This window comes from Carcharodon carcharias, chromosome 10 (assembly GCF_017639515.1).
Source record: "Carcharodon carcharias isolate sCarCar2 chromosome 10, sCarCar2.pri, whole genome shotgun sequence".
In the NCBI taxonomy this organism is placed as follows: Eukaryota; Metazoa; Chordata; class Chondrichthyes; order Lamniformes; family Lamnidae; genus Carcharodon; species Carcharodon carcharias.
This window is the reverse complement of record NC_054476.1, coordinates 19050884-19063459: the sequence shown is the minus strand read 5'-3', so window position 1 is coordinate 19063459 and position 12576 is coordinate 19050884. Positions and strand designations below refer to the sequence as shown.

At 40.1% G+C, this 12576-nt stretch overlaps 2 protein-coding genes across 10 annotated transcripts in view; both read left to right on the top strand.

The window, feature by feature from the left end:
* slc6a5 (solute carrier family 6 member 5) overlaps positions 1-10353 on the top strand; it is a 52751-nt gene extending 42398 nt beyond the window's left edge. For all 4 annotated transcript variants that reach the window (XM_041198073.1, XM_041198074.1, XM_041198072.1 and 1 more), the window contains 3 exons: positions 5288-5388; positions 7935-8102; positions 8221-10353. In XM_041198073.1, coding sequence (XP_041054007.1) covers positions 5288-5388; positions 7935-8102; positions 8221-8376 — 425 coding nt within the window. In that variant the 3' untranslated portion in view covers positions 8377-10353. The remainder of the gene's footprint in view (positions 1-5287; positions 5389-7934; positions 8103-8220) is intronic.
* A 128-nt stretch (positions 10354-10481) lies between these two features.
* The window catches only part of LOC121283444 (protein kinase C-binding protein NELL1-like), an 839758-nt gene continuing 837663 nt past the window's right edge, over positions 10482-12576 (top strand). For 2 of the 6 annotated variants that reach the window (XM_041198019.1, XM_041198018.1), the window contains exons 1-2: positions 10483-11051; positions 12419-12547. In XM_041198019.1, coding sequence (XP_041053953.1) covers positions 10988-11051; positions 12419-12547 — 193 coding nt within the window. In that variant the 5' untranslated portion in view covers positions 10483-10987. Of the gene's footprint in view, positions 11052-11559; positions 11684-12418; positions 12548-12576 lie in introns of those variants that run through there. The other 4 variants (XM_041198023.1, XM_041198021.1, XM_041198022.1 and 1 more) reach the window with 3 other exon arrangements.

The following is a 12576-nucleotide window of genomic DNA, read 5'->3' as shown; positions in this document are numbered from 1 at the left end:
CTGCAAAACCATTGAACCTACGTGATCAATATTTTGTAAAATCCATTTCAATGTTTGTATAAATCTGTTTGAACAAGGATAACTGAATTGAGCATAATTCTATAATATAATGCGAAATAAGTCAATTCAGCATTTCGTTGAGAGTTTTTCCCTTTGCCTGGCATACCCCATGGTGGCTAATTAGTTACTTTGATAACTTTTTCAGTCATATTATGGGAGAAATCTGCATTAAAAAGCCAGCTAATGATACATTGCTTCAGACAATGCCTGCTTTACTGTTCAACACTGCAATTAGAATAAACCAGCCCACACACTTTTACTTTATTGTCTACTCAAAAGACAAACCAGTTTTGACTTTCGACAACTGATTACTAGAATCCTGTCGCGCATAATGTGATGATTGCGGTGAATTATTGCACTGATTTTCTTCAGTTCAGAGAATAGTTGAAAAGCTGTTCCTGTGTATGCCAGCTTAGCTCAATTGCAGTGCTCTTGCCTCTGAGCCTGAAGAATATAGGTTCAAGTCTTATTTCAGGGACCAGATCTATCAAGGCTAAATCATAGAGTTGTCATACTGCAAACTGAGGCCATTTGGGCCAGTGTGTCTGCACTGGCTCTCCAAATAAGCAATTCACTTAGTTCCATTCTCCCTGTAACCCTGCACATTCTTCCTTTTCAGATAACAGTCTAACACCCGTTTGAATACTCCGATTTAACCTGCTTCCACCACACTGTCAGGCAGTGCATTCCAGGTCTTAACCACCCACTGTGTGAAAAAGCTTTTTCTCATGTCGCTTTTGCCAATTACTTTAAATCTACACCCTCTCGTTCTCAATCCTTTCACAAGTGGGAACAGTTTCTCTATATCTACTCTGTCCAGACCCCTCGTGATTTTGAATACCTCTACCAAATCTCTCAGCAGCCTTTTCTCCAAGGAAAACAGTCCTAACTTCTCCAATCTATCTTCATAACTGAAGTTCTTTATCCCTGGAACCATTCCCATGAAACCCTTTTGCAAATCTTTTCGGATACTTCAGTACAGTATGGAAGAAAAGAGGTTGCATTATTAGATGAGACATTAAACGGAAGTGCTATTTAAGTGGACTTAAAAGATCTCATGGTAGTGTATGAAGGAAAGCACATGTGTTGCTGTCATCAAATAATATCAGCGAAATAGATTAACTGACCATTTATCTCATTCACTGTGTGTGAGAATGTGCTGTATGCAAATGGTGCTGTGTTTGCCTATATAAAACGCTTCCAGAGTATTTCAGTGACTGTAAGGCACTTTGAAATATCTGAAGGGCACTAGCTAAATGAAATTTTTTCCTATCTAATTAACATTATGTTGAACTTAAAAACATATGCAGTGTTAACATGTTGTTCTAATTTAAATAAAGTAAGGCACAAGTGTGTGATAAGAGAACACCTTGCATATTGCCGAGAAAAGAAACATGTCGAAGTCGAAGCAAACTGTTTCAAGGTGCTACTATGCAGTAGCAACACGAGTGGTATTCACCACTAACAGGATGCTGCTGTCAAGCCAGAAAGACGTTCTGCCTATCACACATTTGAGTTTTGTGTGTTCCCACACACATTTTTTCGAGGAAGTGACAAAGATGATCGTTGATGGAAGGGCAGTGGATGTTATATACATGGGTTTCAGTAAGGCCTTTGACAAGGTTCCTCATGGCAGACTGGTACAGAAGGTAAAGTCGCACGAGATCAAAGATGAGCTTATAAGATGGATACAGAATTGGCTTGATCATAGAAGACAGAGGGTAGCAGTGGAAGGGTGCTTTTCTGAATGGAGAGCTGTGACTAGTGGAGTTCCGCAGGGATCAGTGCTGGGACCTTTGCTGTTTGTAGTATACATAAATGATTTGGAGTAAAATATAACTGGGCTAATTAGTAAGTTTGCAGATGACACTAAGGTTGGAGGAGTTGCAGAGGATTGTCAAAGGATACAACGGGATATAGATCAGTTGGAGACTTGGGCGGAGAAATGGCAGATGGAGTTTAATCTGGACAAATGTGAGGTAATGCATTTTGGAAGATCTAATACAGGCAGGAATTATACAGTAAATGGCAGAACCCTTAAGTGCATCGACAGGCAGAGGGATCTGGGTGTACAGGTCCACAGCTCACTGAAAGTGGCAATGCAGGTGGATAAGGTAGTCAGGAAGGCATATGGCATGCTTGCCTTCATTGGCAGGGGTATTGAGTTTAAAAGTTGGGAAGTCATGCTGCAGCTGTATAGAACCTTGGTTAGGCCACACTTGGAATATTGCGTGCAATTCTGGTCGCCACATTACCAGAAGGATATGGAGGCATTGGAGAGGTTGCAGAGGAGGTTTACCAGGATGCTGCCTGGTCTGGAGGTTATTAGCTATGAGGAGAGGTTGGAGAAACTCGGATTGTTCTCACTAGAGCGACGGAGATTGAGGGGCGACTTGATAGAAGTTTACAAAATTATGAGTGGCATGGACAGAGTAGATAGTCAGAAGCTTTTTCCCAGGATGGAAGAGTCAATTACTAGGGGACATAGATTTAAGGTGAGAGGAGAAAACTATAGAGGAGATTTTTTTTACGCAGAAGGTAGTGAGTTTCTGGAATTTGCTGCCAGAGGAGGTGGTGGAAGCAGGTATGATAGTGGTGTTTAAGAGGCAGCTTGACAAATTACATGAATAGGATGGGAATAGAGGGATACAGACCCCGGAAGTGCAAAATGTTTTAGTTGACGAGCAATAAGATCGGCGCAGCTTGGACGGCCAAAGGGCTGTTCCTGTGCTGTACTTTTCTTTGTTCTTTGTTCTTTGAGTAATATGGGGGTATATGAATTTCATTGCCCTTGTGATGCTAGGTATATAGGCCGTACATCCCAAAGACTGGTGGATCGTATCAAACAGCAGGTCCCAGCTGCTGTTCACAATGGGCAGGATACAGACTGTACCCGACTAGCCTATGCTTGCAAAACTCAAAGCACAGTGTTCAACATTAGATGCGATTGCGCAATTGGACACCATTTGTTAAATAATCCTCGGTGTGCTTAGAATTACGCTGACAACTTAGTTAAGATTGTCAGTCAGGCTCGCAATGTGGTGCATTTGCAGGTACTGGAAACTACACATATTAATACACAGGGCCCTGTTCTTTGCAGACTGAAAGAACATGTACATACATTGTGTCTGTTTCAGCTAAACAAAATAAGTGACAGCCATTTGCTGACTCATTCCTCAGGGCAATGCCTTGACTAATCAGGGTCAAGCTACCTGGTTAAATTTCAAACAACGTTTAGCAGTTAACTCACCATCACTGGTGCATTCTCCATTGCACCGCCACTTGCCAACCAATCAGCACTCTCTTCGCATACAGTATAAACTGTTGTTTTCCCCTTACATTGGTATTCTTGTGAGTGTACTGATGAGTGTAAGATGAAAAGCTTAGACATGTCTCTTTTTTCAGCAATACTCAAGTTGTGTGTTACCAAATGACTATTTGTAGAACACATTGCCTTGATTTAAGCTTGGGCTGGGAATCGAGAGTGCCTGGTTATATGTGGATGATAAATGGGCCTCATTAGTGTATATTACCACACTGAGCCCCACTCAAAGCTGCTAAGCAGGTGGGGTGCATGCAGTGGTTTTGGGAAAAAGCTGGAAATGTTGGTCCACACCATTTGCAAATTTGTGGGGGCGGTGGATGGACTGGGGAGATTAAAATTTCCCCTATAATTTCTAGCTGAATTAGCAGGTGAAAGGCTAGAAACTCATCTTGGGCAGTGGTGCAAAATGGGTGATGTTGGATTGGCTGCCCATTAAATGCAGTGCCTGATACTGAGTTCCATATTCTGCAATTGGTAATTCAAAATTGGCATTCACCACAGGGTGGCACTCTTTCTGCAAACATCCAGCTCTCAACTGCAAGATGAGCGAAGACCAAGGAAAATATAATGAAACTATACCAAACTGGCATTTGCAACCAAGTCTTAGTTATTTAAATAAGATTTTACAAGCAATAATAAATTCACCCTGTATTATATTTATAAAACAGACCAATGACATTTCACTGTAGCAAAAATAAAAATTAATTTAGCAGTATGTGTAAATCCCTCAGTATTGCTGTGCTCTCTCAGCAAGGACCACTATCACTGTGAAAGCATCTGCCAAGATATTTATATCACAGGGCATAAAAGCATTTGAGTTCTGTGCAACCCTTCAGAAGGCAAGGAAAAATTACAGAATTGGATTGGAACTCAATCCACATCAGGCTTTTGAAAGATGAAGAGAAAAGTAATCATATTTGCAGCCATGAATCAGGAATGCTAAAGTAATCACAGCACCACTATACAAACTGGCCAATTGTCATGTCATGAAAGCACACAAAACTTTGCTTTTCGCGCGGTTAAGCAGGTGTTTAATCGATAGATATTGGTCCGCAGATGGATTCATTTCTCCCTTGAGAAGGAGCTCACAACTGAAACACACACGGATTATGAGTTTTTCTACCCTTATGAAATAAACCCAATTAGACATCGTCCATGGAACAACAGCCTCCATTCTCTATGTTAGAAATGTAATGTGTACAGCCACATACATATAGATAGAACAGGTCTGTGTTCCACTGCATTTACTATCAGTTGCCTATAGGAGCATTGAAACAGGACAGCTTTGAATTACACTGCCCCATGCAAAATATGATTCTGTTGAAGGGACGTGAAGCTTGGCTGATCCATGCTTAAATGCACAAAATGCTTTAAAAATATAAATGGCCACCAGTCTTCTCAGCTCTTCAATGACATTTAAAAGCATTCTGATGTAGGCCTGCCTGTTTTTTTTGTTTTAAACCACAGTTTTAATGCTACAAATTTTGCCTTTACGCTGGTTGGAATTAGACAGCTGCACGACAATGATGAAATAGTGCGAAACTGCTCGGAGATGGTCTTGCACCTAATCCTAGACTGATTCCGGTTTGACTGTAGCTACATTGAATTTTTGCACTTCTTTGAAGCTGCTGCTACTTGGCAGCAACCCAAAGTTGGGCAGCTGCCCTTTTTCACCGCATGTGAGTTGGTTGTGTTTCATACAGGTGGGCTATTTTTCTTTCACTAAAGCAGTCCGATTGTTAGATTATTGCCCCTGCCAAGCAAAGAGCATTTCAGAGGGGCGGGAATTCAAAAAAAGGGAATGATTGCTCATTGCCTTCACCAGCATCCTGCCCATCGCACCACCTCCCCCAAACTCCCAACCAAAGGATGTCAGTTAATATTGTATTTCTGTGCTAACAGGCTTGAAAAGATTCTGTGAAGATATCGAGATGATGATTGGATTTCAACCTAGCTATTTCTGGAGAATTTGCTGGGCCTTTGTCACTCCTACAATTCTTACGGTATGTATCATATCTCCTAATACTGTCATGTGTTTCATTAGCCAACATCAATACCAGACACTGAAATAACTACTCTTATGTTGTACCCCTTGTATTCCATGCAGAAGTCTGCATTATGTAGGAAAATAGAAATTGCTAGGTAAAAGGACCAAGGTCAATCTAATTTACCTGCTATCATCTTGGTATCTGCATGATAAAAGGCTTATGGAATTGTTAACAAATCATAGCAATCAATACTTAACAATTTCCTGTAGCAGGTCCAGTTATTAAGTAAGGAAACCTCCAGTGGTGAAAAGCTTTGGCAAACATAGGATTAAAGTGAAAACAGAATTACCTGGAAAAACTCAACAGGTCTGGCAGCATCGGCGGAGAAGAAGAGTTGATGTTTCGAGTCCTCATGACCCTTCAACAGAACTGAGTGAATATTAGGAGAGGGGTGAAATATAAGCTGGTTTAAGGTTGGGGGGGGGGGGGGTGGGGGGGGGAGGAAAGAAGTAGGGGGGGTGGTGTGGTTGGAGGGACAAGCAAGCAGTGATAGGAGCAGATAATCAAAAGATGTCATCTTTTGATTATCTGCTCCTAACACTGCTTGCTTGTCCCTGCAACCACACCACCCCCCTACTTGTCCCCCCCCTCCCCCACCTTAAACTAGCTTATATTTCACCCCTCTCCTAATATTCACTCAGTTCTGTTGAAGGGTCATGAAGACTCGAAATGTCAACTCTTTTCTTCTCCGCCGATGCTGCCAAACTGGCTGAGTTTTTCCAGCTAATTCTGTTTTTGTTTTGGATTTCCAGCATCTGCAGTTTTTTGTTTTTATAGGATCAAAGTGACCTGTTCCTCGCAATTATGCTACACTTAGGGTTAGGATTATTGACTCATACTTTAGTGATGGTATATGCAACATTCTGATGCAGGGAAATGTATCTGTAGTTTTCAGTATTTACTATGTAAATGTAGTGTTTGCTATTTACTTCCCCTTTTAGTTATTTCATGTTATCATTCAATTTACAAGGATATACCATTTTTACAACAATGACTTGCATTGATACAATGATGTTAACATAGTAAGACATCCCAAAGTGCTTCACAGAAGAATAGTCAGCCAAAAACTAGCAATGAGCCAAAGAAGGAGATATTAGTACAGACAACCAAACATCTGGTCAAAGAGGTTTGTTCCATGGAGTGCCTGAAAGAAAGAGAGAGAGGGAGGCAGAGAGACAAAGTCAATTTTTGGCTGATTATGCCTTTGTGAAGCATTTTGGGATGTTTTACTATGTTAAAACCATTATATCAATGCAATTTATTGTTGTAAAAATGGCATATCCTTGTAGGGAGGGAATTCCCAAGTTTAGGGCCTATATTGACAGAACACTGTGATGCATCACCTTGTGTGTATTGAACCATTAGGCCTTATTATCATCAACAAACATTCAATTATGTCATGAACCACTAGAGCACAACTGAATTGCTTTGGGACTTAACAAATCCTGAAATTGTCTTGTAACCTTTGGACAAACCTGAGACAACTGCTATTTTATAAAATTCACATCCTGAGAAATGAGTTTTACCAATGGAACATATCACACAGATCATTCAGTATGTATAATTAATCTGAGCCTGTCTTCAAGATGTCTTAATGATAGCCTAAAATCATTGTAGCTTCTCATATAGGGCAATATCCACCTTCAGGATTTAAAATACATATTAAAGCTTTAAAAGGAATGCCTTATGGAAATCATTAATTTACCCTGACGCCTGACTCCTTGAACATATAATCTAGGCTGATGGCCCAGTGCAGTACTGAGGAAGTGTCAGAGGTATCATCTTTCAGAGGCTCTACCTGCTCTCTCAGGTGGACATAACACTGTGCTACTAAAAGAAGAAAAGGGTGTACTCCTGGTGTTTATTTCTCAACCAACGTCACTAAAATAATTTATCAGGTCATTTATCTCATTGCTGATGGTGGGGCTTTGCTGTGTGCAATTTGTTTACTTTACATATGACCATAATTCATACTTGGTTGTAAAGTGTTTTGAGATGACCTAAAGCCACTAAAGGTGCTAAATAAATGCAAATTATTTTGTTATTGGTGCAAATTGAATAGGTGATGAGTAAGTGTATCACATACATTGAGTGAAATACAACAGTGAACTGTAAATAGGCATTTCATACTTGTTCATGCTCCTCTGTATGCATAGCATAAGACATTGCTATATATCTTTCAAATTCGATTTTCTGCTGAATTGTTCTCTGATGTACCTGATGTTACTTGTTAACTGTGATGGAGTAAAATAAGTACATGCTTTCTGTGATAATGGGATGTTGAGGTAAGAAGTTCCATAGCTCTCATGAAGGGCAATAGGATGAGCATGGAGGGACCTAATGGTCTTTCCCCACTTTTACTTACATGTTTATAGCCTGGAGTTTCTATTACTTATATGTTTGTTGGATTATGAATACAATAAATAGAACAACCTGTATAGTTGATATAGAGCACACTTTCTAAATCATAAGCATTCTTATATATGCCTTTCATTTTCCAGTTCATCCTATGCTTCAGCTTTTACCAGTGGGAACCCATGACATATGAAAATTACAAATACCCAGCCTGGTCGATGGTGATGGGATGGTTAATGCTGGCCTGCTCTGTCATATGGATCCCTATCATGTTTGTGATTAAGATGCACTTGGCCCCTGGTCGTTTTATAGAGGTATAATGATCGGATCTGCATAGTAAATATTGAGCTTCATACACATACTTGAATGATTCTGCTGCAATGAGCATTATGTGATTTTTTTTTGTTCTGAAATTGTGTTTTATATTTTCAGAGGCTTAAGCTGGTGTGCAGCCCTCAACCTGACTGGGGTCCTTTCTTAACTCAGCACCGTGGAGAGCGCTACAAGAATATGATAGACCCTCTTGGGACTTCTTCCCTTGGACTCAAACTGCCCCCCAAAGACATGGAATTAGGATCTCAGTTCTAGTATTACCTATTGCTCTGCATAAATGTATGGGCTTAACATATGTTCTTAGTTGGATATTTCATGTTTTTAGCACACCTGTCTTCTTACATTATGATCTCATCTTTTTGAAAATCATTTTATTTATTTTCCTATTCGTATTTCCCTGTTATACTGTTATTCCTTTTTCTACAGTTTTGACCATTCACCCATATCTCCCTCTTATCTCTCCACATTCTCCTTTTTTCAATTTCTTCCCTTTATTCTTTTGCTCACTCTCCCTTGCTACCATCTCCTCCTCTCTCACCCCTTATAGCACTTGATTCTAATCTAGAGTTCTTTGACTCTGATTATTCTTGTCATCTCTCCCTCTACTTTTTTTTGCTTTCATTTGTCACTTATTTCAGTCTCCTTCCCTTCTCTCACCTTTTAGCTACCTTCCAATTTCAAGCTTCACCCACCCCTCTAACTCCCTCCTCTTTTCTCCCACTCACTAACAAGCATTTCTCCTACAAAATCTGTCCTGTGATTTGTGCCTACCAGTCATCTCAGTCTGAACGTCCTAGTTTCCTCATTTACTTTATCTGCAGCTGAAAAAAAGTAATTGTTCAATTCTACATATTCTATTGCCAAATGCTGGAAGAACTTGTAAAACTAATGCATTGTACAGTCTTGCTGTTCAACTTCTTTTCATTGAAGGTTGAGGTTAATAAGGTCACCCCAGCCTCTGCAACACCAAGACAATGTTGGTTGTTCCTGCTCCCAATAATTGGCCAGACTGTATTTCCTTCATTCAATGATGTAAACTCTAGGTGTTCATGCTTTTAAAAGTGAACAGTGTTCATATAGTGCGTAGTAGTGGTGTCACGTCCCTCTAAGTATCTTATGAAAAATGTAGAGATGGTGAGCATAGCATAGTTTTAACCAAAAAAAAACTTTCTTAAAACAGTTTAGTCTGAAATTTACAGTAGTTGTCTTCCGGGGATTTTTCGTCAATATTTCTGTCTGTCTGTCTTTGTGTTAAGAGGGTCTCAGGTAAATTTTATGTTCATTTTTTTGTTTCCTTTAAGGAATGACTAATCCTTGTAATATAAATGATTTCATTAATTTCCATATAGTGTATAGATGTTGAAACCCATCAAAACCCATTTATATATTTGTTTCCCCCAGCATTTGCTGTGGGAACATCAATTATATTTTAACCAGAAACTACATTCTGATATTTACCTTTATATATAGATATATAAATATATATATATATATAAAACATATATAGTCATTTTGCACCTTAATGTTAATTGCAATACTTTTTCCCAGTCTTGCTATCCTCCTATAAGCCATCTTCAGTCAGTGGGTACCAAAGACAGATTGTGTCTGTGATAGCTAAGCGAAGGTTGCTGGAAGCTGCTGAAGTACATTTTTTTTATTAAGTTTACACATTGTCTTTCAACACATCAGGTTGACCATTGGCCTTATTGATGTGTCCCAGCGTCAGAAATAAAAGGTGTATTTAATGAAACGTATATAGAGTAACCTGTACTTTGCCATATGTAGTAAGTCACTTGTATGTAACATATGTGGGTGTCTTCAGGCACTTTAAGTGGACCTATCTTTGTATAGGTTAATTCCTAATTACTTACGTAATGTCATGTATATTTATGTGCATTCTATATGGGGTACTGCTGCCTATGGATATAGATATGTGCCTCAAACCAGGCCATCCGAATCATTGACTGATCTCACATACGCGCACACACACAAGCACACATCTAATTTAATGTGAGTGTCGCATCACCTATGCTCGATGGTTATCTTGCATACATAATGTACACGATTCATTTAATAGATCTTCATTCTTGAGGCCCTACCTCAGATTTTGTATCTATGTGTATAAATACGATTTAATGCATTATATATTTGCCTATATGATGTTCAAACTAGAGATTATCCTATAATGTAACTTTAAGAAACACGAAATAAATGTTAGTGTTTTAAATGTCACATGTGGGCTATCAGTACGGAAACGGTGTGTTTATTTCAATAAGGTGCAATGCAATACACTGGACTCGGAACTACACTCAACTGTGTAGTTCTTCAGAACACCCCTCCCTCCACGCTGTTCATCACGTCGTCACTCAGTGTTTGGAACGAAGCTTAGCAGGAACGTACAGGGGAAACGACAGTGCGGGGCCAGGTTTATACGCACGAGTGAATGGAAGCTGCTCCATTCTTTCCTGCGATGTATCCTTTTGCCCGTTGAGTATCGACGACTGCTCGATGGATCCGTCCGTAGCGGTGGCGGCCCAAACACCGAGGCAGCGTTATAACGTGGAGTGACAAAAACCCCTGCTCGGCAAAAGGTCCCCGACGACAGACGCACGTTAGTCGGCGCGTTCAACAGTTCGCACAGCCTCGCGGGCTTCCATTCTTGAAAATTTATGTGCGTGTATCAAACTTCGACACCTCCCCCCCCTTCTCTCCCATCGCGGATGGACTGCTCCTGGGAGAAACGTCCAGCGGCTGGTGGTGGAGCTGAGAAGTCACAGAAGCCTGAGCTGGATTTGCCAAGTTATTAAACAAAGTGAATCAGGTCGCGCTGTCACAGAAATTTATTAAGGGCAAAAAAAAAATAATAATGCCGCAGAAGCAAATGGATTTAATTCCGGTGATTTTAGCTTTCATGATCTCCGCAAAACCAGGTAAGGCGATAATTATTCTACTGCACAGAAAGGGGAGGAATGCATTGACTTGCTGCATTCAGTACAGTTATAAAGAGAGCGCTGCCTTTTTTTTAGTGAAGTTGATGTGCCTTGTGGATTTGGGATGGTATCAGGGACATCTACTCATGCACAATCTCTCCTTTGAGATGTTATGGTTTTTGAAAGGAGCTTGTTGCGGTACACAGTTACCATGATTTTAAATCAAAGGCGAGTTTATTTCCCCTACCCTTCTCTAGTAGAATTAAATTATTTTGCACGGGTCAGTTGCTTGCTAGCTTAATGGAGGTTGACTTGATTCTTTGAGGTTGTTTGCAAACAGGCTCTGTTAACAATGCAACTAGAGACTTGTTATGCAGCCTAAGCTCGCGATTTCCTCTTCTCCTGGGATCCTTATTATTTCAGCTATTAATTTTAGTCGTGCGGTTGAGGGATTGAAAGTGCGCATGTTCTTCCTTAACACAGTGCATCCATTGCACTCGACCCCAGTCACAGCTCAGATACGACTCCCATTTAACGATTTCGTTGTTAAGTAAAATTAAAGTTCAAAAACTATCCTGTCGAGATTCAACATTGATCGGAGTTGATTTCATGTTAAGATTTAAAGTTAGCCGGTAATGTATAGGTCGATCTTAATAACTTTTTTTTTGAATCAACTTCATGGGAATTTGTAGCATATTCTGGTTAGCGAGTCTGCTGCGGGAAGGCTGGTTTTTAAGAGGATGGAGCCGTTCGATTCATTGATTAACAAGCAACACATGATGTAGCCCCTTCCCCCTCCGAAACACACGTTGATAAGTATTAATTTCATAAGCGGGGAAAACATAATGTGGAACGCGAAACACTCCCTGATGTGACAAGAGAGGGTGTGGAAGGCGGAGCTGGGGTTATATACAGTATAGCGCCGCTCTGTGTGTGAGGCAGACACCGTTAACCATTTGTGCTCAAACTCATGCTCCAGGTTAAACAGAACAAGGCTGCGTTTTCTCACGTTTAATTGGGAAATGTTTAGGATTGCAAAACTTACGCGACGGTTCGGTGCATTCGAACCGAGTTCACGTTAAACTTCACACTGACTTATCCTTTTAAGTGTTTTGAAAGCAGCACCAGCAACTCATCGATTGAAAAAAAACAGGGAGGGGATGATTTGAAGTGATTGGAGGGGTCGATGAACTGGAATCAGGGTGAAGTCTGTTTAAATGAGTGCATTCCCAGCGAGTGTACACACAAACAGATAGAATACTGATCATTAATGGGAGCTAAAAAAATCATTTTTGCTTTCTTCAAACTTTGTAGTGCGGAGATTGCTGACCTTTTTTTTTGTTGTTAATACTGTTCTATCTCTGTAGTCTTAGGGTTTGGAATGGACCCTGACTTGCAAATTGATGTCACCACAGAACTGGACCTTGATAATAGAGGGACGGAAGTTGCTCAGGTACCGGGATTATATAATAACAGCAAAGCGTATTTGTTTCAAGGTAAATAGGACAACAAAATCAATCATTTT